Source organism: Melozone crissalis, unplaced genomic scaffold (genome assembly GCF_028551555.1).
Source record: "Melozone crissalis strain CALT ecotype California unplaced genomic scaffold, PUWL_Pcris_2 ptg000254l_1, whole genome shotgun sequence".
NCBI lineage: Eukaryota > Metazoa > Chordata > Aves > Passeriformes > Passerellidae > Melozone > Melozone crissalis.
The window spans coordinates 260,302-282,778 of NW_026536012.1; the positions used below are offsets into that span (position 1 = coordinate 260,302).

Genomic DNA, 22,477 nt, shown 5'->3' on the forward strand with positions numbered 1-22,477 from the left:
AATTCTAAATAAAGGAGAAAATTAACCTTTTATTTTACAAAGTATAGGGTTAAAATCCCTGATACGTAAAATGAGTTAATTCTAAATAAAGGAGCAAATTAATTTTTTATTTTACAGAGTGTAGCATTAAAAACCCTGACACATAAAGTGAAATAATCCTAAATAAAGGAGCAAATAAACCTTTTCTTTTACAAAAATAACATTACAAACGCTGCAGTCAGGCACAGCAAACTGGGGGAGCTCAGCTTCCAAAGCTCTCCCTGGGCACATCACAGGCAGGAGGGATCCAATAAATGTGATTATTTTGCTCTCCCACCATTTGATTTACTGTGACCCAAAGGATCAATGAGACCAGATCAGATTTTCTTTATAGAGTCCCTACAAACCAGCTCCTCCCATTTCCCAGTCTGGTTCTTCCAAGGAGAATTCCCATTTTTCAACAAAAAGTGAAATTCCTCGGCTGGTTCCTATGGAATCAGCAGCTGGAGAAAGGGCCCAGATCTTTTCTGTCACTTCAGTTGCCTTTTTAAATTAACTATTTTCTTTATTGCTTTTATTTTTGATTTTGCTGTAGAAGAATTATCTGTTTGGACAGAAGAGGAGTGCAGGAACTTTGAGCAAGGGCTGAAAGTCTATGGCAAGGATTTCCACGTGATTCAGGCAAATAAGGTAAACTTGAAGTGCAATTCTCACTTTTTACATTTTAAAACAAAGTAATTATGAATTACTTCACAAAGAAATGGACAAAATTATTTCATTTTTTCTGTTGAATCAGAATCCTGGAATGCTTTGGGTTGGAAGGGACCTTAAAGATCCCATGGGCAGGGACACTTCCAGTATCCCAACCTGCTGGGATATCCCAACCTTGCTCCAGCCTGGCCTTGGACCCTTCCAGGGATGGATCCAGGCAGGAATTTTTTCCTCCTCAATTTTTTCCTCCTCAAATTTTGCCCAATATTTACATCCAAATTAGTTTCTCAAAGCCCAGAATTTGTAACTGGAAGTGCAAAAATCCTGTGGGAAGAGCTGCTTGCTTGCTTTCTTTCTTTCTTTTTCTTTCTTTCTTTCTTTCTTTCTTTCTTTCTTTCTTTCTTTCTTTCTTTCTTTCTTTCTTTCTTTCTTTCCTCTCTTTCTTTCCTCTCTTTCTTTCTCTCTCTCTTTATTCCTCTCTTTCTTTCTTCCTCTCCTCCACTCTTCCTCTCTCCTTTCCTTTCCTTTCCTTTCCTTTCCTTTCCTTTCCTTTCCTTTCCTTTCCTTTCCTTTCCTTTCCTTTCCTTTCCTTTCCTTTCCTTTCCTTTCCTTTCCTTTCCTTTCCTTTCCTTTCCTTTCCTTTCCAAACCTTCCCTTCCCAAACCTTCCCTTCCCCTTCCCTCCCCTTTCCCTTTCCCTTTCCCTTTCCCTTTCCCTTTCCCTTTCCCTTTCCCTTTCCTTTTTTCCCTCCAATATTTTTGCACCCTGAACTTCCCTCTCAATTTTGAAATTTTACCTCAAGAATTTCCCCTCTTCCACGCAGCGTCGAGTTGGAATTTGTCACTTTTTGCTAGAAATTCTGAATTTTTTTTGACCAGAAGTTGTCTGTGCGTGCTGCAGGTGCGGACCCGCTCGGTGGGGGAGTGTGTGGCCTTTTATTACATGTGGAAAAAGTCAGAACGTTACGATTTCTTCGCTCAGCAGACCCGCTTTGGGAAGAAAAAATACAACCTGCACCCTGGGGTCACGTAAGATGTGCCTGATTTCATCATTTTTGGGGTTCAGTCTTTGTTTTGTCTTCCTCTCAGCTGAAAATTCAGGGATTCAGAGCCTAATTTGCAGCAGGAAAACAGCCAAAGTGTAAAAAAATGCCCGAAGTGTGTATAAATAATACGTAAAATACATTTATTTGGGGCAAGGCCAACACTTTGCACTGAGGGGCAATCTGAGTTTGAGTTCTGTCAGGATTTGGTTGGTTTACTTTTTAAATGTTAATAGGGTTTTTTTTAATGTTTGTTTTAATTAAATATATTTTCTACAAAAGCATGAATTCCCATTCCCAGGTGGAATTTGTGGTGCATTGTTTGTCCATCATTCTGGCCAGCACAACACAAATCCCAGGGGATTTTGGGCTCTCCAAAGCTCCTTCCCCATTCCCATCCTTGCTGAGGAGAGAGGGGATGTGTGAGCAGAGCTCCCAGCTTGTTCTGCTGCCCTTCATTCCAAAGCTCTGATCTGCCTGTCCCACTCTTTCCACTGCCTCCTGCCAAGCTGTTTTACTATTATTTTCATTCCTCATTTCTTCCTGGCTCCTCTCTTGATCCTTCTTTGGAATATTATTGTTCCTCCAAACATTTCAGGGCTCTGGGACGCCCAGAGTGCCATCAGGGACTTTGTGGGTGTTACAGAGACTTTCTTACCTGGCAGGGACTGCCTGGCTCCCCCTTCCCTTCCATCTCTTGGTGGGTTTTTTTCCCCCATATTTTCCATTTCTCTCTATTTTCCATTTCCCCCTGTTTTCCATTTTTTCCCCCCATTTTCCCTATTTTCCATTTTCCCCAAATGAGACATTTTTGGGTCTCTTCCTGCTGTTGGGTGCAGCAGCAGTGTCATTAAGGACTGGACTTGTCTGCTCTTGAATGATTTTGCAGATAAATTCAGGGAATTCAGGGTGGAATTCCAGGATAATTACGTGTCAGGAGGAGTTTCTGGAGTTACTCCAGCCCTCCCACCACATCCAAGGGTTTAATCCACCAGCTCCCTTGGTTTCCACCTTCATCCTGCCCTGAACTGGAGCTCTGGAATAAATGGCACAGATGGGAATGTCTTGGACTCCGGAGTTTTTCACTTGCTGTTAGCTTGACCCCTTTGGGGCTTTTGTGCACAAATGGGATTTATTTTTACTGGAATGGTTTGGTATTGGGGGCTCAGCAAATTCAGGTTTAGTGCCTGGAGGGATCCCCTTGGGAGCACATGAAGGGTTTGGAATCATGGAATGGTTTGGGTTGGGAGGGAGCTCAGAGCCCATCCAGCGGGCAGGGATGGGGGCAGAGGACACTGCCAGGTGCTCCAGCCCCAGTGTCCATCCTGGCCTTGGGCACTGCCAGGGACCCAGGGGCAGCCAGAGCTGCTGGGGAATCCCATCCCAGGGAGCAATGCCATCCCAGGGAGCAATCCCATCCCAGGGAGCAATGCCATCCCAGGGAGCAATGCCATCCCAGGGAGCAATGCCATCCCAGGGAGCAATGCCATCCCAGGGAGCAATCCCATCCCAGGGAGCAATGCCATCCCAGGGAGCAATGCCATCCCAGGGAGCAATCCCATCCCAGGGAGCAATGCCATCCCAGGGAGCAATGCCATCCCAGGGAGCAATCCCATCCCAGGGAGCAATGCCATCCCAGGGAGCAATGCCATCCCAGGGAGCAATGCCATCCCAAAATCCCAGCCCTCCCTGCCCTCTGCCAATGGGAAACCTTCCCACAGCTGCAGTGTGTGCAGGAGCATCTCCAGCCTGTCCCAGCTGTGTCTGTCTGTCTGTCTGTCCCGCAGGGATTCCATGGATCCTGTCCCAGCTCTGTCTGTCTGTCTGTCTGTCCCGCAGGGATTCCATGGATCCTGTCCCAGCTCTGTCTGTCTGTCTTGCAGGGATCCCATGGATCCTGTCCCAGCTGTGTCTGTCTGTCTGTCTGTCCCGCAGGGATTCCATGGATCCTGTCCCAGCTCTGTCTGTCTGTCTGTCTGTCCCGCAGGGATTCCATGGATCCTGTCCCAGCTGTGTCTGTCTGTCTTGCAGGGATCCCATGGATCCTGTCCCAGCTGTGTCTGTCTGTCTGTCTGTCCCGCAGGGATACCATGGGTCTGTCCCAGCTGTGTCTGTCTGTCTGTCTGTCCCGCAGGGATTCCATGGATCCTGTCCCAGCTCTGTCTGTCTGTCTTGCAGGGATCCCATGGATCCTGTCCCAGCTGTGTCTGTCTGTCTGTCTGTCCCGCAGGGATTCCATGGATCCTGTCCCAGCTCTGTCTGTCTGTCTTGCAGGGATCCCATGGATCCTGTCCCAGCTGTGTCTCTCTGTCTGTCTGTCCCGCAGGGATTACATGGATCCTGTCCCAGCTGTGTCTGTCTGTCTGTCTGTCCCGCAGGGATTCCATGGATCCTGTCCCAGCTCTGTCTCTCTGTCTGTCTGTCCCGCAGGGATTACATGGATCCTGTCCCAGCTGTGTCTGTCTGTCTGTCTGTCCCGCAGGGATTCCATGGATCCTGTCCCAGCTCTGTCTGTCTGTCTGTCTGTCCCGCAGGGATTCCATGGATCCTGTCCCAGCTCTGTCTGTCTGTCCCGCAGGGATTCCATGGATCCTGTCCCAGCTCTGTCTGTCTGTCTGTCTGTCCCGCAGGGATTCCATGGATCCTGTCCCAGCTCTGTCTGTCTGTCCCGCAGGGATTCCATGGATCCTGTCCCAGCTCTGTCTGTCTGTCTGTCTGTCCCGCAGGGATTCCATGGATCCTGTCCCAGCTGTGTCTGTCTGTCTGTCTGTCCCGCAGGGATTCCATGGATCCTGTCCCAGCTGTGTCTGTCTGTCTGTCTGTCCCGCAGGGATTACATGGACCGCCTGCTGGACGAGAGCGAGAGCGCCGCCTCCAGCCGGGCCCCGTCGCCGCCGCCCACGGCCTCCAACAGCAGCGCCAGCCAGTCGGAGCGGGACGAGAGCGCCTCCAGCAGCACCCCCAACGGTGAGGGGGGAGACACCATCCCCATCCCGGGCTGCCCTGGGGAGCCATCCCTGCCCTGCCAGGGACACCATCCCCATCCCTGCCCTGCCAGGGACACCATCCCCATCCCGGGCTGCCCTGGGGAGCCATCCCTGCCCTGCCAGGGACACCATCCCCATCCCTGCCCTGCCAGGGACACCATCCCCATCCCTGCCCCGCCAGGGACACCATCCCCATCCCTGCCCTGCCAGGGACACCATCCCCATCCCTGCCCCGCCAGGGACACCATCCCCATCCCTGCCCTGCCAGGGACACCATCCCCATCCCTGCCCTGCCAGGGACACCATCCCCATCCCTGCCCCGCCAGGGACACCATCCCCATCCCTGCCCTGCCAGGGACACCATCCCCATCCCTGCCCCGCCAGGGACACCATCCCCATCCCGGGCTGCCCTGGGGAGCCATCCCTGCCCTGCCAGGGACACCATCCCCATCCCTGCCCTGCCAGGGACACCATCCCCATCCCTGCCCTGCCAGGGACACCATCCCCATCCCTGCCCCGCCAGGGACACCATCCCCATCCCTGCCCTGCCAGGGACACCATCCCCATCCCGGGCTGCCCCCAGCCAGCCTCGGGCACTGCAGGGATGCAGCATCCACAGCTCCTCTGGGAATTCCATCCCAGCCCCTCCCACCCTCCCTGGCTGCTCCTGTTCCTCTCTCCCCATGTCCCATCTGTCCCTGGCCATTCCCTGTGTTCTGTCCCTCCGTGCCTTGTCCCAAGTCACTCTCCTGGAGCCCCTTTAGGCCCTGGAAAAGGCTCTGAGTTCTCCCAAAGCCTCCTCTTCTCCAGGTGGGCACCCCCACAGACAAGCAGCCTATTTCAAGTTCAAACTGGTTTTTAAAGACCCCTCCATGTTTGCATTTGGGCAAGGGCCTTGTCAGGAAGATAAAGCCCCCAGGAATTTCCTGTGACCTGAGGTTTGTGGGTTCCTGCGTGCCCTGTGCCGTGCAGAGGTGGAACTCAGGGCTGTGGGGAGTCGGGAGCTGGGCCCTGGGGAGCTCCTGCTGCTCCTCAGGAGCTGTTCTGAGGGCTGGGAATGGGACAGGAGCCAGGGGGGAGAGCTGGGCTGAGGGAGCAGCTGGGGACTCACTCAGAGCCTGGAAATCTCCTGGAAGCTGCACAGAGAGCCCAGTGAGCAGAGCCCACCTGCAGCCCTGCATCCTGGGGTTCCAGAACATCCTCTGCTCCTCTTAAGCACTCCATGAACTCCCTGTGTCAACCGTGTGCACATCAGTCACTCAGTGAGGAGAAGGAAAAAATACTGGATTTTTAATGAATTCTGAGTTCAAATTCTGCTTTCCTGAGCCAACCTAGGTGAGGAGAACCCACCTGGGGTCCTGGGATTCCAGGACATTCTCTTCCTTTTAAGCACTCCATGAACTCCCTGTGTCAGTTGTGTGCACATCAGTCACACAGTGAGGAGAAGGAGAAAAACACTGGATTTTTAAGGAATTTGAGTTCAAATTCTGCTTTCCTGAGGAGAGCTCACCTGGGGTCCTGGAATTCCAGGACATTCTCTGTTCCTTTTAAGCACTTCCATGGGTTCTGTCAGTTGTGTGCACATCAGTCACACAGTGAGGAGAAGGAGAAAACCCCTGGATTTTAAATGAATTTGAGCTCAAACTGCGCTTTGCTGAGGCAGCCCAGGCAGTTGTGCTGCTGAGCCTCGCTGAAGGGTTTCTCTCCCTGCCAGGTGTCTCTGCCAACGGCCCAGGGGAGGTGCCAGGGAAGGAGGAGGCCAAGCTGGAGGGGCTGCACGCCAATGGACCTTGCAGTGGGAAGAAAACTCCTCACCCAGAGCTGGACACGAACGGCTACGAGCCCGAAAACCTCCCCAGTGAGCCCAAAGGGGCTCACTCAGCCCCCAGGAACGAGCCTGAGCTGGAGGAGAAGAGCGAGAGGCCTCTGAAAAGAAGGAGGATGAACAGCAACGGGAAGGAGAGCCCGGGTGCTGCGGAGTTCTTCCAGGAAACCAACTCCCACGGGAAGCTGGAGGAGCTGGAAACTCTGGAAGACTGAGTGCTGGGAGCTGATTTTATTCCTTGGAGTAAATTCTGGGTGTCTAAAATTTTCAGGGTTGATGGGTTACCTTCCAAAGTCCAGTTCCATAAACAATCTGAGATTTTTGTTTTTGTTTCCTGAGACCTTCTAGTCGGCTCTAAAGATCCGATGATTTGGTTTTCTTCAGTGCTGAAAAGCAGCAGGAGAATATTGGATTTCTCAGAGCTGGCAGCTGCAGTTCTGGGATTAAAAGGCTCTTAAATATTTAAGGAACAAAGCAGTGAGTTGCTGCAAAAATATTCCCAGCCTAATACATTAAAGAATGTGTTAATACAGCATTTAATGTATAAAACAGCATTTAATCAGTGTACAAGTGAACAAAGCATTTGGGGCTTTGCAGGAAGTTAAAATAAAACAGGAAAAGCCAAGACAGAGCAGGCACAGAGACTTCCACTCCTGCTGGAGAGAGGAAAATGTCATCCCATCATTAAGGAACCCTCATGAATCCTGAAAGTTATGAGCACAACTATTTTTATATATAGAAGTTTTAAAAGGTAAATAAATAAACCAGGTCAGGTTTGTCTATGTAAAATTGTTGACATCAATGATGTCTTTCCATATTCTTTATCTGGGCTAAAGAAATACATTCTGTATTTTTCCAGATTTCTTTGTAGCCTTTGAAAGATTTTTACAGTACTTATGTCTTGATTGAACTGTCCTTTCTTAAAACAAAAGCTTGTATAATTTTCTTACCTTGTACAGTTGGTAAACTTTTATGAGAGAGTTGATACCCTGAGTCTAATGTCAGCTTCCTTTTATTTTGCTGAAGTCTTTTCTAAAAAAAAACCAACAAAAAAAAAACCAAACCAAACCAAACCAAACCAATGGAGTTAAAAATTAATCACCAACGTGTTAATTTTCTTCCCAGAAACTGGTAAATAATTAACATAAGAATGGTTAGGAGGCATTTGATTTTGGAAATGTGCTTTATTTTCTTGTTTTATGGCAAACAATGATGTTTCAATTTTTGTTAAGCATGCTGCTTGCATTGCACACATTTCCTTGCTTTCTTTCTCCCTTTGTTTGGAAGGCAGAGAAATCTCCCAGCAGCCAAATTGTGGAGTTTGCTGAACCTTCTGCAGGTCCAGCTGCTCCACCGTGCCCTGCCGGGCTCAGGGAGCACAGCAGGGCTGGAAATGCAGCTGGGGCTGGATGGAATTGCTGAGGAGGCTGCACCGAGAGCCCCTGATGAGCTCAAAGGTCTTTTCCAGCCTAGGAAATCCTGGAATTCTGTGCTGGTGCACAGGGACACACTCACCTGGAGAAGGGAGAGCAGGAATTTCACATTGAGCTGGGGAGAGCTAATTCCAGTGTGAGAACCAAAAATTCCTCATCAATAAATGGCAATAGGGTGCTGTCACCCTGCCAGCAGCACCAGTGAGAAGTTGTGGGTGTAGGATTTACATCCAGCAATCAGGAACGTTTGAAATCCCAATTCACTTTGGTTTTGTTTGGTTGTTTTCTTCAGCCCAGCTCCACTTCTGCTCTGTTCAAATCCGGGATAATTGTTCAATTGTACCATTGCTGACCCCGTGTCCTCCTCCTCCTCCTCACAGGTGTGCTGTTCATCCTTCACTGGTTATTTTCTCTGCAGGGTTATGCTCTTTATGGTTGCAGTTGAACTGAATGGTTTGAAATGGATGTTTCAACCCAAACCCCAGTGCTGAGGGCTTGGGCTGATTTGGTTTCTTCTGCACTGACCTTCCCTTGGACTTTGTGATCAGGAATGAGCCAAGCCTGGGGATGAGGATGGGCTGTGGATGCGGAACCCTGGGGAATGATCAGCTCTGCCTGCCAGCCCTGCTCCTGGAGAGCCTCTGGGTGAGGCTCATTAATTGAGGCCTGTGTTAATTAAGGAATGCAGTGATTAATGCCTGAGGCAGAGGTTGCTGTTAACTCTCCCCTCTGGTCGTGAGCAGAACCTCAAGGACGGTTCCACACAAGCAGAATCCTATTTTCAGTTTCATTTTGATGCTCTTTGTTCTCGGTTGCAAGTTGGAAATACTTCCCAAAAATCCATAGGAAAGTTTCCAAATGAATTGTCTCAGGCTCGTGTGTGAAATCCAGCACTGTGTATATTTTCAGGAGTGTTGCTTTGTTTTTTATCTTTCCTTATTTTTATTTTTTCTTTTGGTGATACTTAGAAGAGACCTGACATTCCATAATCCACTATGTAATGCTCAGCTAGACTTTAAGAATATTTAATTCTAATTTACCTTTTGTTTATGCTGGTGTTTTATACAATATTTGTTCATGTTTCAAACTGCAGCCACTGTAACTCAATAAGTCATTGCACTACTAAAGCTATTGAAAATCCTGGAAATCTGCTAACTTTGCTTTCATTTTCCAAACCTTCTGTACAGTTGGGAATCCAGTCCAACAGGAAATCCTTGGGCTTCCCAGAGGGTTCAATGTGCTATAAATTCCCCCCACACACACAAACCCCACAGATTATTTGGATACATTTTTTCCACACAGTATTTGCACTGTCGGTAATTCCCTCCTCTTCCTCCCCTTCCCCGTCTGCAATTCTGGAAAAGCTTATTAAAATATTTTTAAACTTACTGTCTGCATCCAAAATTCCTGATTTCCTTGCTCCAGAGGGGTGGAATATTCCCTCTCAGAGGCTGGGAGAGCAGTGACTCTGGTGCTCTGCACTGAAACCCATGGAAACAAAACCCATTTTTCTGCATCACCTTCCCGCTGTTCCCTTCGTTCCCCGTAATGTTTCCAAATCCCTTCCCAAGGAATATTCAAAGCTGGAAACCCAGAATTTCCCCCCTCACCCTGCAGGGCCTGGGGGCTGTGAGGAGCCCCTAAATCCCAGATTTATCCACCCCAGCATTCCCATCCTCTCCACCAGGGAAGAGAGGCTGAGGCAGCAGCAGCTTTGGTTCATTGGTTTATTGGAAGCAAATACAAAAATACAGAGGCACATAAATCCTTTCTGCTCTCACTCCTCACATCCACAGCCTGCCATACATTCAGGTTTTCATCACTAAAATGCTCATTTTGTAAATAGATTCTCTATAGAAAACATTTGTTTTTTAGTCAATTAATAGCATAGAAAATACTGTTAGAGGAATTCTTGGCTTTCCCAGTGTTTAGGATCCAGCAGGATCCCAGCACGGACAAAAAAAAGCTTTAAAAATCCTTCTCTGTTAGAACTGCAAATCTAACCAGTAGATTCAAAAACAAACAGAAAATCATAAAAACCCCTCTGGCAGAATCACCCTGCTGGCTGTGACCTCAGCACGGTGCAGCTGGAGCACACGGGGGAGAAAATGGGATTTGGGAATTGGGATTTGGGAATTGGGAATGCTGCAGCAAGGGCAGGAGCACCTGGGCACTGGGAACCAGGACAGAACCAGAACAACCAGTACAAAACCAGAACCAGTACTGGGACCCTCCCTGCCCGGTACAAAGCCAAGGTTTTACTGGAACTTTGGGAGACAAAATAATCAGGGATTTCTTTTTGACTGTGCTCACAGGGGGAATGTGCAGAGGGGCTGCTCCAGGACACCCCAAATGCCTGCAGTGACCACAAAATCCCCCAAAAAAGGGGAGTTGTGGCTCTGGAATTGCTCCAGGAGTGGGATGTTGGAGCAGGCAGCAGCTGACTCGCTCCACACCTTCCCCAGCACACCAGGCTGGAGCTGCACCCTCACAGAAAATCTCCTTCCCATCCAAAAACCTCCAGAAAATTCCAACAAATGCAGCTTTGCCCAACAGCAGTTCAGCTTAAGCAAGTATCTCCTAAAAAAATCCCACTGTCAGTGTCTAGAGAAGCTGTTAGGGTACAAAAATCTTTAAATACATTATTTTACTAAAAGTTTTTTAACCAAGCTTAAAAACAATCCTTTTAAAACCAAAAGACAACCTGGAAAGAGGCGCTGGGTAAGACAACCTTTAAAAATCACTGAACTAAACAGTGTAGAACAGTGTTCTACAGTTCCCATTCTTTTAGTGGGTCACAAACCCAGGGTGATTCATTCCATGGAAAACAAGAATTATGGGGCCCCCTGTACTTGCCAAAAAAGAAGATTTAAGTCCTTGTGCCTCTTCCAGGGCTGGGAGCTGCAGCCCCTGCGATTCCCTGATGTGCTGTGCCAGTTGTGCCACCTTGGCTCTCCTGGGATGCTCCCAGTGAGGCAGCAGCTTTCCCAAAGCCAGGCTGGACCCAAGGGAGGCTGCAGAGCTCAGCAGGGCAGGAAAACCCTTCCTGCTGGGAATGTCACCAGCCCCGGAGAGACTGAGGTGGATGCAGGGCTCTGACAGAGCCAGGAGGGCAAACCCAGCTTGGAAAGTGGGTTAATGGGCCAAACAAACAGAAAACCAACAGAAAACAGCTGAAATTCAGTCCAGAGAGCAGTGAACATTCACCCAGGAGGTCTCAGCCCAGCCCAGGAGCAGCTCCCAGGGCATTGCCCTGTGCCAGAGGGAGCAGGCTGGGCACAGAGCCAGCCCCAGCTCCCAGCCCGCCGGGATCAGCAGATCCAGATCCCAGGGAGCAGATCCAGCATCCCAGGGAGCAGATCCACAATCCCAGGGAGCAGATCCAGATCCCAGGGAGCAGATCCACAATCCCAGGGAGCAGATCCAGATCCCAGGGAGCAGATCCATGATCCCAGGGAGCAGATCCAGATCCCAGGGAGCAGATCCAGCATCCCAAGGAGCAGATCCACGATCCCAGGGAGCAGATCCAGATCCCAGGGAGCAGATCCAGCATCCCAGGGAGCAGATCCAGATCCCAGGGAGCAGATCCAGCATCCCAGGGAGCAGGTCCAGGACCCCAGGGAGCAGATCCACAATCCCAGGGAGCAGATCCAGATCCCAGGGAGCAGGTCCAGGACCCCAGGGAGCAGATCCACAATCCCAGGGAGCAGATCCAGATCCCAGGGAGCAGGTCCAGGACCCCAGGGAGCAGATCCAGATCCCAGGGAGCAGATCCAGGACCCCAGGGAGCAGATCCAGGACCCCAGGGAGCAGATCCAGCATCCCAGGGAGCAGATCCAGAATCCCAGGGAGCAGATCCAGATCCCAGGGAGCAGATCCAGGACCCCAGGGAGCAGATCCAGGACCCCAGGGAGCAGATCCAGCATCCCAGGGAGCAGATCCAGAATCCCAGGGAGCAGATCCAGATCCCAGGGAGCAGATCCAGGACCCCAGGGAGCAGATCCAGGATCCCAGCAAGCAGATCCAGCCAGGGACACCCTGGCACACCCCGGGGCAGAGCTACCAGCCCTGCCCGTGCCCATCTCCACTGCCAGCCCCACCTTGATTAGAAACCCGTTAATTCCTCCCGTTAATCAGGCTCAATTAGGCTCCTCGTTCCCCGCGCAGGCCGGGCGGGCGGTGCCGAGGGTTTGAGAAGGAAGGCAGCGATCTCAGCCGTGCTAATCAGCAGCACCCCGGGCTCCCTGCCCGCATCAGGCCGGCAGGAGCAGCGCCGGGCTCACACCGAGCTCTTGCCCCGCAGGTCCAGCCGGGCGCCGGCCTCCGGCTCCTTGCTCAGCTGCTCCTCCGTGAAGGTGATGTACGAGTACACCAGGCTCCCGGCAATACTGCAGGGGATGCGGGGAGAACGTGGGGAACAGCTCCGGGAAACTCACGGCAATCAAACACACCCCGGGGAAAGGCAGAGCCCCAGCAGAATCCCCAGCTTCCCTCCCAAACCCACAGCTTTGTGTCATTCCACATCTGTGCCACCCCAAAGGACAGGACAGACTCCCACCACACAGCCCACAAAGGAGATATTGTCCAGTATTATATTTTCCAATAACAAGAATAATAAGATTAACATAATAATAATAATAATAATAATAATAATAATAATAATAATAATAATAATCCCCAAATAATGATAATATGGATCCTCAAATAACAATAAGAATAATAAGATGGATCCTCAAATAATAATAATAAGATGAACCCCCAAATACTAATAACAATAATAAGATGAATCCCCAAATAATAATAATAAGATGGATCCTCAAATAATAAGATGGATCCTCAAATAATAATAAGAATAATAAGATGAACCCCCAAATGATAATAAGAATAATAAGATGGATCCCCAAATAATGATAAGAATAATAAGATGGATCTCCAAATAATGATAAGAATAATAAGATGGATCCTCAAATAATAATTAGAATAATAAGATGAACCCCCAAATAATGATAAGAATAATAAGATGGATCTCCAAATAATAAGAAGAATAATAAGATGGATCCTCAAATAATAATAAGAATAATAAGATGGATCCCCAAATAATAAGAATAATAAGATGAATCCCCAAATAATAACAAGAAGAATAAGAAATAATAAGAATAATAAGAAATAATCCCCAAATTCTTGGAATTGAAATAACCCCCAAAAATAATAATGCAAATGGAATAATTCCCAAAATTTTTCTTTTGCTGCCTTAATTCCATGACTCTGCTTGGTAACTCAGGGAAAACTCCATTTTCCTGCTAAAATACCCCTGTGGGTTCTCCTGGCTTTAAAACAAACCAAGTTTGGGAACATCCCACAAAACCGAAGCACAAAGCACAAAACCCAAGCACAAGCACAAAAAATAATCAAGTACAAAAGCCCAAAACCATGGGGGTTTTCTGGGGGGGGGGGAAATCCATTAAATGTGTCAAATAGTTTCAGTTTCACCCCAGTTTTCACTTACAACTCATAAATAAACCTCTGCTCTTACCTGATATTTAGACCAATGAAGTTCATCCATGTAAAAATATAATCTCCTCCAAAAAACATCCCAATATAGGTTATTAAAATATTCTGCAAAGGAACAAGATGGGAGGAACAAACAGCCTGAGATGAGGGAATTGTATGAAAAATGGAATTTATGGGAAAGGGACCACAGGGGGTGGAACACGAGGGTTAACACAATTCCCAAGGGATAAGTGAGGGGCTTTTTTGGGGAATGCCACGCACCTTAATGCAGCCAACTATTGTAGTTGTAAGAGCAGAGTTGTACTGAGTGCAAAGAACCGTGGAATACATCAGAATAAACCTATGGAAAGGAGCCACCATCAGGGACAGCCCCTGGGAACCCCCTCATGCCCCCACCCTGGCCTGGGGAGGGGTCCCTGCCCCTCAGGGCATGAGGGGAGCCTGAGGTGCCTCCCAGCCCAAAGCACTCCAGGATCCCAGGATCCATTCCCACCCTTTGTTCCCACTTTTTCAGCTAACCCTGCACTGGAGGAGGGTGGGAGATAATCCCCACACACCAGAGCTCCCAGGAATGGTCTCCCCAGCAGGACTGTGACGGTTTTTAGTAACACCAGGGCACCAGAATCCCCATTTCTGGGATGGAGGTGCCTTCCCTGCCCCAGCCCAGCAGCCCCTGCTTACCCCATCACACAGGAGAGCGTGAACTGCACGAGGAAGAAGGTGTCAGCCCAGCCCCGGTACTCCACCGCCTGCAGAACAGCACCTGCTTCAGAGCCCTGGCACCCACACGGCTCCCAGCAGGACAAGGAGCACCCCCAGCACTGCTGTCACCTCACAGCAGGAAAAACCAACCCTGCAGTGACACCCCAAAGCTGGGGATCCCCCCTGGCGGCACCTCCAGGCTCAGCTCTCAGCTCACTCCCTCTGGAAAGGGCAGCGAAGGAGTGTGACAAGCCAGAGGGCTCAGGAGAGGCCTCTCCCAGCTGGCTGCTCCCCAGGACTGGATCATTCTGGCTCTCGCTCCCTGCAAACCACAACTCCATCCCAAGGGAGCTGTGGCCTGGGGACGCTGCCGAGGCAGCCTGGGTTTCAGGGCAGGGCTTTCCCTGGGATTCTGGGCTTGGGGAGCACCTGCAGGGCTGGATCCAGGGCCACAGAGAGCCCAGAGGGGCCACCAAGGGCTGGAGCAGCCCTGAGGACACTCAGGGTGTCACCCAGGAGCCAGGCTCTGCCCAAGGTGCCCAGGGACAGGACCCCAGAGCCAGGGGCACACAAGGGACACACAGGGGCACACAGGGGACACCCAGGGGACACCCAGGGACACCCAGGGACACACAGGGGACACACAGGGGCACACAGGGGCACACAGGGGACACCCAGGGACACACAGGGGACACACAGGGGACACACAGGGGCACACAGGGGACACACAGGGGACACGCAGGGGACACACAGGGGACACACAGGGGACACACAGGGGCACACAGGGGCACACAGGGGCACACAGGGGACACCCAGGAACAGGACCCCAGAGCCAGGGGCACACAGGGACACCCAGGGACACCCAGGGACACACAGGGGACACACAGGGGCACACAGGGGACACACAGGGGACACACAGGGGCACACAGGGGCACACAGGGGCACACAGGGGACACACAGGGGACACACAGGGACAGGACCCCAGAGCCAGGGGCACACAGGGACACCCAGGGACACCCAGGGACACACAGGGGACACACAGGGGACACACAGGGACAGGACCCCAGAGCCAGGGGCACACAGGGACACCCAGGGACACCCAGGGACACACAGGGGACACACAGGGGACACACAGGGGCAGGACCCCAGAGCCAGGGACACCCAGGGACACCCAGGGACACCCAGGGGCACCCAGGGGCACACAGGGGCACCCAGGGACACCCAGGGGACACACAGGGACACCCAGGGACACCCCAGGACACCCAGGGACACACAGGGGACACACAGGGGACACACAGGGGACACACAGGGGACACACAGGGACAGGACCCCAGAGCCAGGGACACCCAGGGACACCCAGGGACACCCAGGGGCACACAGGGGACACACAGGGGACACACAGGGACACACAGGGACACCCAGGGACACACAAGGGACACACAAGGGACACACAAGGGACACACAGGGACACACAGGGGACACACAGGGACACCCAGGGGCACACAGGGACACACAGGGGACACACAGGGGACACACAGGGACACACAGGGGACACACAGGGGCACACAGGGACACCCAGGGAGGTCCCCCTGGGTGGCTGCAGCACTTGGAGAGGGACAAAGCTTCCCCGGGGAACCGGGGGAGCCTCCAGCCTTGGAGACACCCCAAAATCCAGGTGGAATCTCACCTGCTCCAGCTCAGCCACGGGGCAGGAGCTGCTCCCCTCACCCCCTCCCGGCTGGGCAGGGGATGCCAGGGCACCCAGGGCTCCCGCCTGGCACCTGGGGATGCCCTTCCCCCAGGGACACCAAATCCCAGCCCCTCTGGGGGGGCCCCTCTGCAGCTCCTGCCTCCCCTCGGCCCAGGAATCCTGCACATCCAGAGCAGGATGTGTTACCTGGGCTGCCCCAGAGCCAGCACAGCAATTGCCAGAGCCAGAGGCACAGGAGGGGCCCGGCCCCCCTTTCCCAGCCCTTCCCAGGGGTTCTGGGGCTGCAGTTTCCTGGCAGCAGCCCCGGCACACAGCACATCTTTGTGCAGCCCAGAAAGGAGTTTATTCAGGGGAAAAGCAAATTTCAAAAAGCCATTTCTCTCCCCGGGCTGAACAGAGGCTGCTCACAGCCACGTTTTCCTGCCCAGGCCCAGCTCCTGCTCCTAAATGAGCACTTTGATCCCAAATGCAGCCCTGGGAGAGGGCGGGGCTGAGCCACCTTCACCCTCCTGCCATCCCTGCTGAGCCCAGCTCATTATCCCCGCGCTTTAAGCTCCTAACGAGGACAAAGCCACCAGGCTGGGGGACAGGGAGGGTGGCAGGGCCACCCCCAGGGTGGGCAGCACCTCCAGCCTTTGGGGGAGAGGATTCTTCTCAATTCCCTGCACGTGGAGGAGATCCCAAAAAACAGGCAGGAAAAAGGAATTTGCTGCTCAGGAGAGCCAGCTGCACATCAGTGAGGGCAACAACAACAAAAACAATTAATAATAATAATGATGATAATAATAATGGTAATAATTATAATAACTATAATAGTAATATTAGTAATATTAGTAATAATAATAATAATAATAATTAATAATTTCAAGTATACAGGACCACAGGTAGATAATTATGATCATAGTAAAAATAAAGAATAATTTCATGTATTCAGAACCATAGCCGCTATTATTATTATTGTTGTCGTTATTATTATTATTATTATTATGCTATTATTGTTGTTACTATTATAAATACTATTATTATTTTATTTATTTATTAGTATTATTAATATTATTATCATCTCCAGGATCACAGGCACCACAAACAAAGGAAACCCACACAGCAGCTCCACAAAACTGCCCCAGCGAGAGGGGAAGGACGGGGAAAAAGAAAGTTTGAATAAACTCATTGATTCTAAAATTACTCAGCTTCTTTAAATAATATTTGGGTTTTCTCCTCGCCCTCCACTTCCCCATTCCTCAGGCATTACAAAAATGCCTGAATGGAGCAACTCTGTGGGTTTGGGTCCAACGTCGAAGCTGTGGCTCCTTTCTGCTGGGGTGGTTTTGGGGCACCCCCTTCCCCATGTGACAGTGTGCCACGGAACCCATGGGGTTTGGGATGGATTTGGGATGGATTTGGGATGGATTTTGGGATGGCTGTCCTACCTTCTGTGCATCTCCAGTGATGTAGGCGATGGCCAGGGTGGGCAGGATCATGAACAGTGCATTGTAGTAGAGCAGGCCGTACTTCCCCAGCTCCTGGAAATGGGAACACCCAAGGGTTGGAGCGGGAACAGAAATTCCTGCTCACACTGCCACTGGGCCTGGAGCTGAACCCAGGTGGGAATTCTCACATCTCATGGAATTCCAGGCTGCTGTGGGCTGGGAGGGACCTTAAAGCTCATCCAGTGCCACGGGCAGGGACCTTCCACCATCCCAGGGATCCAACCCGGCCTTGGGCACTGCAGGGATCCAGGGGCAGCCACAGCTGCTCTGGGAATCCCATCCCAGCCAGGAATTCCTTCCCAACATCCCAATATCTCAATCTACCTTCTTTCAGCTTCCAGCCATTCCCTGTGTCCTGTCCCCCCATCCCTTGTCCCCAGCCCCTCTGCAGCTCTGGACAGATTTTGGGAATGGGATGGCTGAGCCTCCCCCTCCGCCCTCACAGAAACCAAAATCCCAACATCCCAGAGGAAGCCAGAGCTCATCCCACCTTGGAATCCAGCTTCTGTTTCACGTAGGCACCGTTTGCAGCTGTTAAGGCGTCGTTGATGAGGATGAAGATGTATCCCTCCAGGTCGAATGCCAAGTCAGCACTGGGAAGGGGAAATCAGGAGTTAAAGCTCTGGCTGGGCAGGGACAGCGCTGGAAGGGTCCCTCCACCTTCTCTGGAGCCAGGAAAAGTTCATCATGGCAGGAGGGGGTGGGATTTGGGTCAGGAAAACATTCTTTCCTACTGGAGAGCACGTCTGGCAGCGGGGAAGGTCAGTGTGGAATCCCTCTGCTCCTGGGACACTCCAGGGAACTGCACTGGATATGGGAATGGGGACAGCTCACCTGGCAGCCACAAATGCACCAAAGATCATGGCAAACACTGTCATCTGAATGCTCCAGGAAAACTTCTTCCTGCAAAACACAGGCAGCAGGACCTGGCATCAGGCCTTGGCAACACCCGGAGCAGGGAGCAGCTTTTCTTCCTGAGGAAAGGGGGGAAAACCCCAAAACAACCCCAAAACAACCCCAAACCAACCCCTGCAGGAGCTGTGAGTGAACACATTTTAGACAATTATCTCTGTGATTTTTAGAAGATGAAGAACTGAGGCTGGAGGAGCTGCAGCTCTGCCTGGGGCAGGGCAGGGCAGGCTCAGCCGGGCACGGAGCAGCCCCAGCCCTGCCCAGGGGCTCTGGGGTCCCTGCAGGAGCTGGGGCTGGCACAGCACCCCACACCTCCCACAGGGGAGCCAGAGCAGCACAAACCCCTCTGCCAGCTGCCCCGGGATGGGATAATGGGATGGGATAATGGGAGGGGATGGGATGGGATGGGATGGGATGGGATGGGATGGGATGGGATGGGATGGGATGGATCCGGCAGCTCCAAACCCACCCCTTCCTCCCAGAGGCAAACCCAGCCCGGCCCCAGCACTCACTTGAGCAGGAATCCCTCGGCAAACATCGTGAACAGGATGGAAAACCTCCGCAGCACCGTGAACATGGGCAGGCTGCGGGGAAGGGCAGCGCTGAGGGGCTGTGACCCCTTCCCTGCATCCCAAACTGAGCGGGGGTACGGGATGGGAGCAGGGATAGGGGACAGGAACAGGGATATGGGATGGGAGCAGGGAAATGGGATGGGAGCAGGGATAGGGGATGGGAGCAGAGATATGGGATGGTTAGCAGGGATAGGGGATGGGAGCAGAGATATGGGATGGTTAGCAGGGATAGGGGATGGGAGCAGGGATAGGGGATGGGAGCAGGGAAATGGGATGGGAGCAGGGATAGGGGATCAGAATAGGGATATGAGATCAGAATCGGGACACGGGACCAGAATAGGGATATGGGATTGGAGTATGGATATGGGACTAGAATAGGGATATGAGATCAGAATAGGGATATGGGATCAGAGCAGGAATACTGGATCCCAAACAGAGCGGGGATATGGGATCAGAGCAGGGACATGGGATCAGGACAGGGATAGGGGACTGGAGCAGGGATATGGGATGGGAGCAGGGCTATGGGCTTGGCTCCTGCCCTTAGTGGGGAATTCCCTCATGGGAATGGCACAGTTCCCACACCCCATAGATCCGAGCCTGCGGGTACAGGGCACCCCAGGGACACCCCCAGCCCTCAGCCCGTGCTCAGGGCCAGCCCCGTGTCCCTCCCTGCCCGCGGGGAGCGTTTGGGAACACGCACGTGGCACATCCCGGCGTGGGCAGGGAGGGAAGGAAGGAAGGGAGGGAGGGAGGGAGGGAAGCGCAGGGCCCCGAGCGGCTCTCCGAGCCCCATCACCCGCAGCCCCGGGGCCCGCTGGGCTCCCCGGCAACCCCGGAAAGCCCCGAGGAACCGCGAAACCCTCCCGGGCGGGAAACCCATCCCTACTTCAGCTTCTGTGTGCTGAACAGTCCTGTGATCTGGTTCCCGAAGTACAGGAGAGGTAGAGGAAATGTCTGGAAAGGAGAGGAGGGAAAAGAGGCTGTGGGAGCGAGCCGGGAGCTCCCCGAGCAGCCTCGGGGGATAAAAATAGAACGGAATTGTTCCCACCCGCCATGGAAACCTTCACACACTCACATACACACTCACACGTGTCTGGAGCTCCGGGATCCCCGGAACGGGCACGGGCATCCCAAAGAGCCCCTGTGGGACAGGGACCCCGGCAATGGGGAATGGAGCCCGGGGAGGGGATTTGGGCGCTGGAGAGGGGATTTGGGTGCCCGAGGAGGGGGACTGGGGTGCTGGAGAGGGAAAATGGGTGCCGGGGAGGGGATTGGGGTGCTGGGAAAGGGGATTTGGGTGCCGGGGAGGGGTCTCACCCGCCGGGGGATGTGTCTGTCCAGGTCAGGGAACTTGACCACCCGCAGCGCCTTCCCGGCCCAGAGCACGGCCACCGTGGCCACCATCTGCAAGAGAGCAGGGGTCACCCACGGCCCCCCAACCCCGAACACGGCGTGCGGGGACACCGCGGGGTCCCACTCACCTGGCCCAGCCCCACGCACAGCGAGGACGGGAACCTGCGGGAGGAGAGCGCGGATCAGGGGGGTCCCACACCGGGGGTCCCGCACACGGCCCCACGGCCATGGGGACACGGCATGGGGACACCGGGGTCGGGGAGGGGACAGGACGGCATGGAGGGGCGGCAGCCCCAAACCGGGGGGGGGCAAGGGCTGAGAAGGACCCGGGGCAGGGGGGGGACACAGGGGGGGACCCGAGCGCAGGGACCGGAGTGAATGGCGGGGTCCCGATCCCCATCCCGCGGGGGTCCCCACGCCGACCCCGGGGGCATTCCCGATCCCGGGGGGGTGGGGGTATCCCGATCCCAGGGGGTACCCCAATCCCAGGGTGGGGGGTCGGGGTCCCATTCCCGGGGGGGTATCCCGATCCCAGGGTGGGGGGTCCCGATCCCGGGGGGGTATCCCGATCCCAGGGTGGGGGGGTCCCAGTCCCGGGGGTATCCCCGATCTCAAGGTGGGGGGTCCCGAAGCGGAGGGAACTCCCGCTCCCGGGGAGGGGGTCCCGGCGGCGCGGCCGTACCCGTAGGAGGTGAGGACGCTCTTGTTGACGACGACGATGAGGAAGGAGCTGAGGCCGTAGAAGGCGGCGGCCAGCAGGCGCAGGCAGAGCGGCGGGGCCGCCATGCCCCGCTCCGCATCGCCGGGCGCGGGGGCTCCGGCGGGGGCTCCCCCCTCGGCCGCCCCCTCGGGCCCCCCCCCGGCCGCGGCCCCGGGGCGTCTGCGCGGCTCCGACATGGCTGGGGCGGGGCCAGAGCGGCGGCAGCGCGCAGGCGCGGGGAGGGACCGGCGGGAACGGGAGGGACCGGGAGGGACCGGGAGGGACCGGGAGGGAACGGGGCGGGGCCTGGGACACCGGGCACGGGGGGGGGGACGGGGTACCGGGGGGACGGGGGTGGGGACAGGAATGGGGAGATGGCATGGGGCGGGAGGCAGGGATGTGGAGATGGAGACGGAGGTGGGAACAGGGATGGGGACACGGTACAGGGATGGAGAGAGGGATGGGGAGAGGGATGGGGAGATGGGGACAAGGATAGGGACATGGCACAGGGATGGGGACAGGAATGGGGACAGCGCACAGGGGAGGGACAGGGATGGGGATGTGGCACAGGAGACAGGGGTGGAGATGGGAATGGAGACATGGTACAGGGAATGGGACAGGCATGGGGACATGGCCCAGGGAGGGACAGGGACATGGCCCAGGGAGGGAGACGGATGGGGACAGGGATGGGGGACATGGCATGGGGATGGGACAGCGGTGGGGAAGCGCACAGAGGAGGAACAGGGAAGGGGACATGGTAAAGTGATGGGGACAGGGATGGGGACATGGCCAGGGGTGCATGGGACGGGGGGACATCACACAGAGTTTGGAGGAGAGTGATGGGGGACATCGCCCAGGGGGCTGGGATGAAGGGACACCACACAGAGGGTTGGGATGGGGACAGTGATGGGGTGGGATGGTGGCACAGGGGCTGGGATGGGGACATTGATGGGGGCAGGATGTGATGGGGGCTGGGATAGAACGGGGGGTTGGGACAGGAGGATTCTGCCTGGGGTGGGCAGAGCACGGGGACGGGCTGGGGACACTGCGGGCAGGGGTGGGCAAGGCACAGGGACGGGATTGGGGGCATTGACGGGGTGGGACGGGGCTGGTGCGGGGGCACAGCAAGGGGGACATCGCAGGGGGTTTGGGGTGGGCAGCATCGGTGAGGGGAACCCCCGGGTCTGGCACGGGGGGCATGAGCAGGGAAGGGGAGTGGGTGAGCCCACACATGGGGTGGCACCGCAGGGACAAGGGGACACCAAACGCGTGTCCCCCGTGCGGGCAGGGGCACAGGGCCCCTCCGCCCTCCCCGGGGCACAGCCGGGGATCAGAGCCGAGCTGGCACCGCTGTCCCTGGCACGGCGGCCCCGGGCCCCGCGCCCTGCCGGCTGCTGCCCTCGGCTCACCCCGCACGCAGCGTTTTGGCACCGGCCCTTCCCTTGCAGAGATTAAATCTCCCCCTCCGGGCCACGCTCTGCCAAGTGGAAAAATCCCAAAACAAGGCGGCTCGGAGCACAAAACCGCCCCCGCCCTGCGGGACACAGCG

The 22,477-nt window shown here is 54.0% G+C and overlaps 3 protein-coding genes across 5 annotated transcripts in view; 2 read left to right on the plus strand and 1 right to left on the minus strand.

Moving 5' to 3' along the window:
• MIER1 (MIER1 transcriptional regulator) overlaps positions 1–7,901 on the plus strand; it is a 37,385-nt gene extending 29,484 nt beyond the window's left edge. For 2 of the 3 annotated variants that reach the window (XM_054294531.1, XM_054294529.1), the window contains 4 exons: positions 575–669; positions 1,591–1,718; positions 4,563–4,699; positions 6,434–7,901. In XM_054294531.1, the coding sequence (XP_054150506.1) occupies positions 575–669; positions 1,591–1,718; positions 4,563–4,699; positions 6,434–6,759 (686 nt within the window). In that variant the 3' untranslated portion in view covers positions 6,760–7,901. The remainder of the gene's footprint in view (positions 1–574; positions 670–1,590; positions 1,719–4,562; positions 4,700–6,433) is intronic. The other variant, XM_054294530.1, reaches the window with a different exon arrangement.
• A 36-nt stretch (positions 7,902–7,937) lies between these two features.
• LOC128949653 (calcium-binding protein P-like) lies at positions 7,938–12,252 on the plus strand. The gene is made up of 3 exons (XM_054294561.1): positions 7,938–8,001; positions 11,162–11,645; positions 11,688–12,252. Exons 1-3 carry the CDS (start codon positions 7,938–7,940, stop codon positions 12,169–12,171), a joined length of 1,032 nt encoding a protein of 343 aa, XP_054150536.1. The 3' UTR covers positions 12,172–12,252.
• Positions 12,251–21,062, minus strand: SLC35D1 (solute carrier family 35 member D1). Its single transcript, XM_054294548.1, has 12 exons — positions 20,911–21,062; positions 20,357–20,390; positions 20,193–20,279; positions 19,762–19,829; positions 18,816–18,887; positions 18,226–18,294; positions 17,882–17,984; positions 17,332–17,424; positions 14,170–14,237; positions 13,750–13,828; positions 13,511–13,593; positions 12,251–12,365 (listed from the first exon to the last, which is right to left on the minus strand). Exons 1-12 carry the CDS (start codon positions 21,012–21,014, stop codon positions 12,257–12,259), a joined length of 969 nt encoding a protein of 322 aa, XP_054150523.1. The 5' UTR covers positions 21,015–21,062; the 3' UTR covers positions 12,251–12,256.
• Between the last annotated feature and the right edge of the window lie 1,415 nt (positions 21,063–22,477).

What these genes read in the sequence shown, in the direction of transcription:
- LOC128949653 (XM_054294561.1), top strand. Translation starts at nt 7,938, where the DNA reads ATGCAGCTGGGGCTGGATGGAATTGCTGAGGAGGCTGCACCGAGAGCC. An exon ending in AGCCCCTGATGAGCTCAAAG is followed by an intron (nt 8,002 to 11,161) that starts GTCTTTTCCAGC and finishes GCTGAAATTCAG; the next exon opens with TCCAGAGAGCAGTGAACATT. An exon ending in ATCCAGATCCCAGGGAGCAG is followed by an intron (nt 11,646 to 11,687) that starts GTCCAGGACCCC and finishes CCCAGGGAGCAG; the next exon opens with ATCCAGATCCCAGGGAGCAG.
- SLC35D1 (XM_054294548.1), bottom strand. Translation starts at nt 21,014, where the DNA reads ATGGCGGCCCCGCCGCTCTGCCTGCGCCTGCTGGCCGCCGCCTTCTAC. An exon ending in GCCGAGGGATTCCTGCTCAA is followed by an intron (nt 18,295 to 18,815) that starts GTGAGTGCTGGG and finishes TGTGTTTTGCAG; the next exon opens with GAAGAAGTTTTCCTGGAGCA. An exon ending in ACGCTCTCCTGTGTGATGGG is followed by an intron (nt 13,829 to 14,169) that starts GTAAGCAGGGGC and finishes TCCTTTCCATAG; the next exon opens with GTTTATTCTGATGTATTCCA.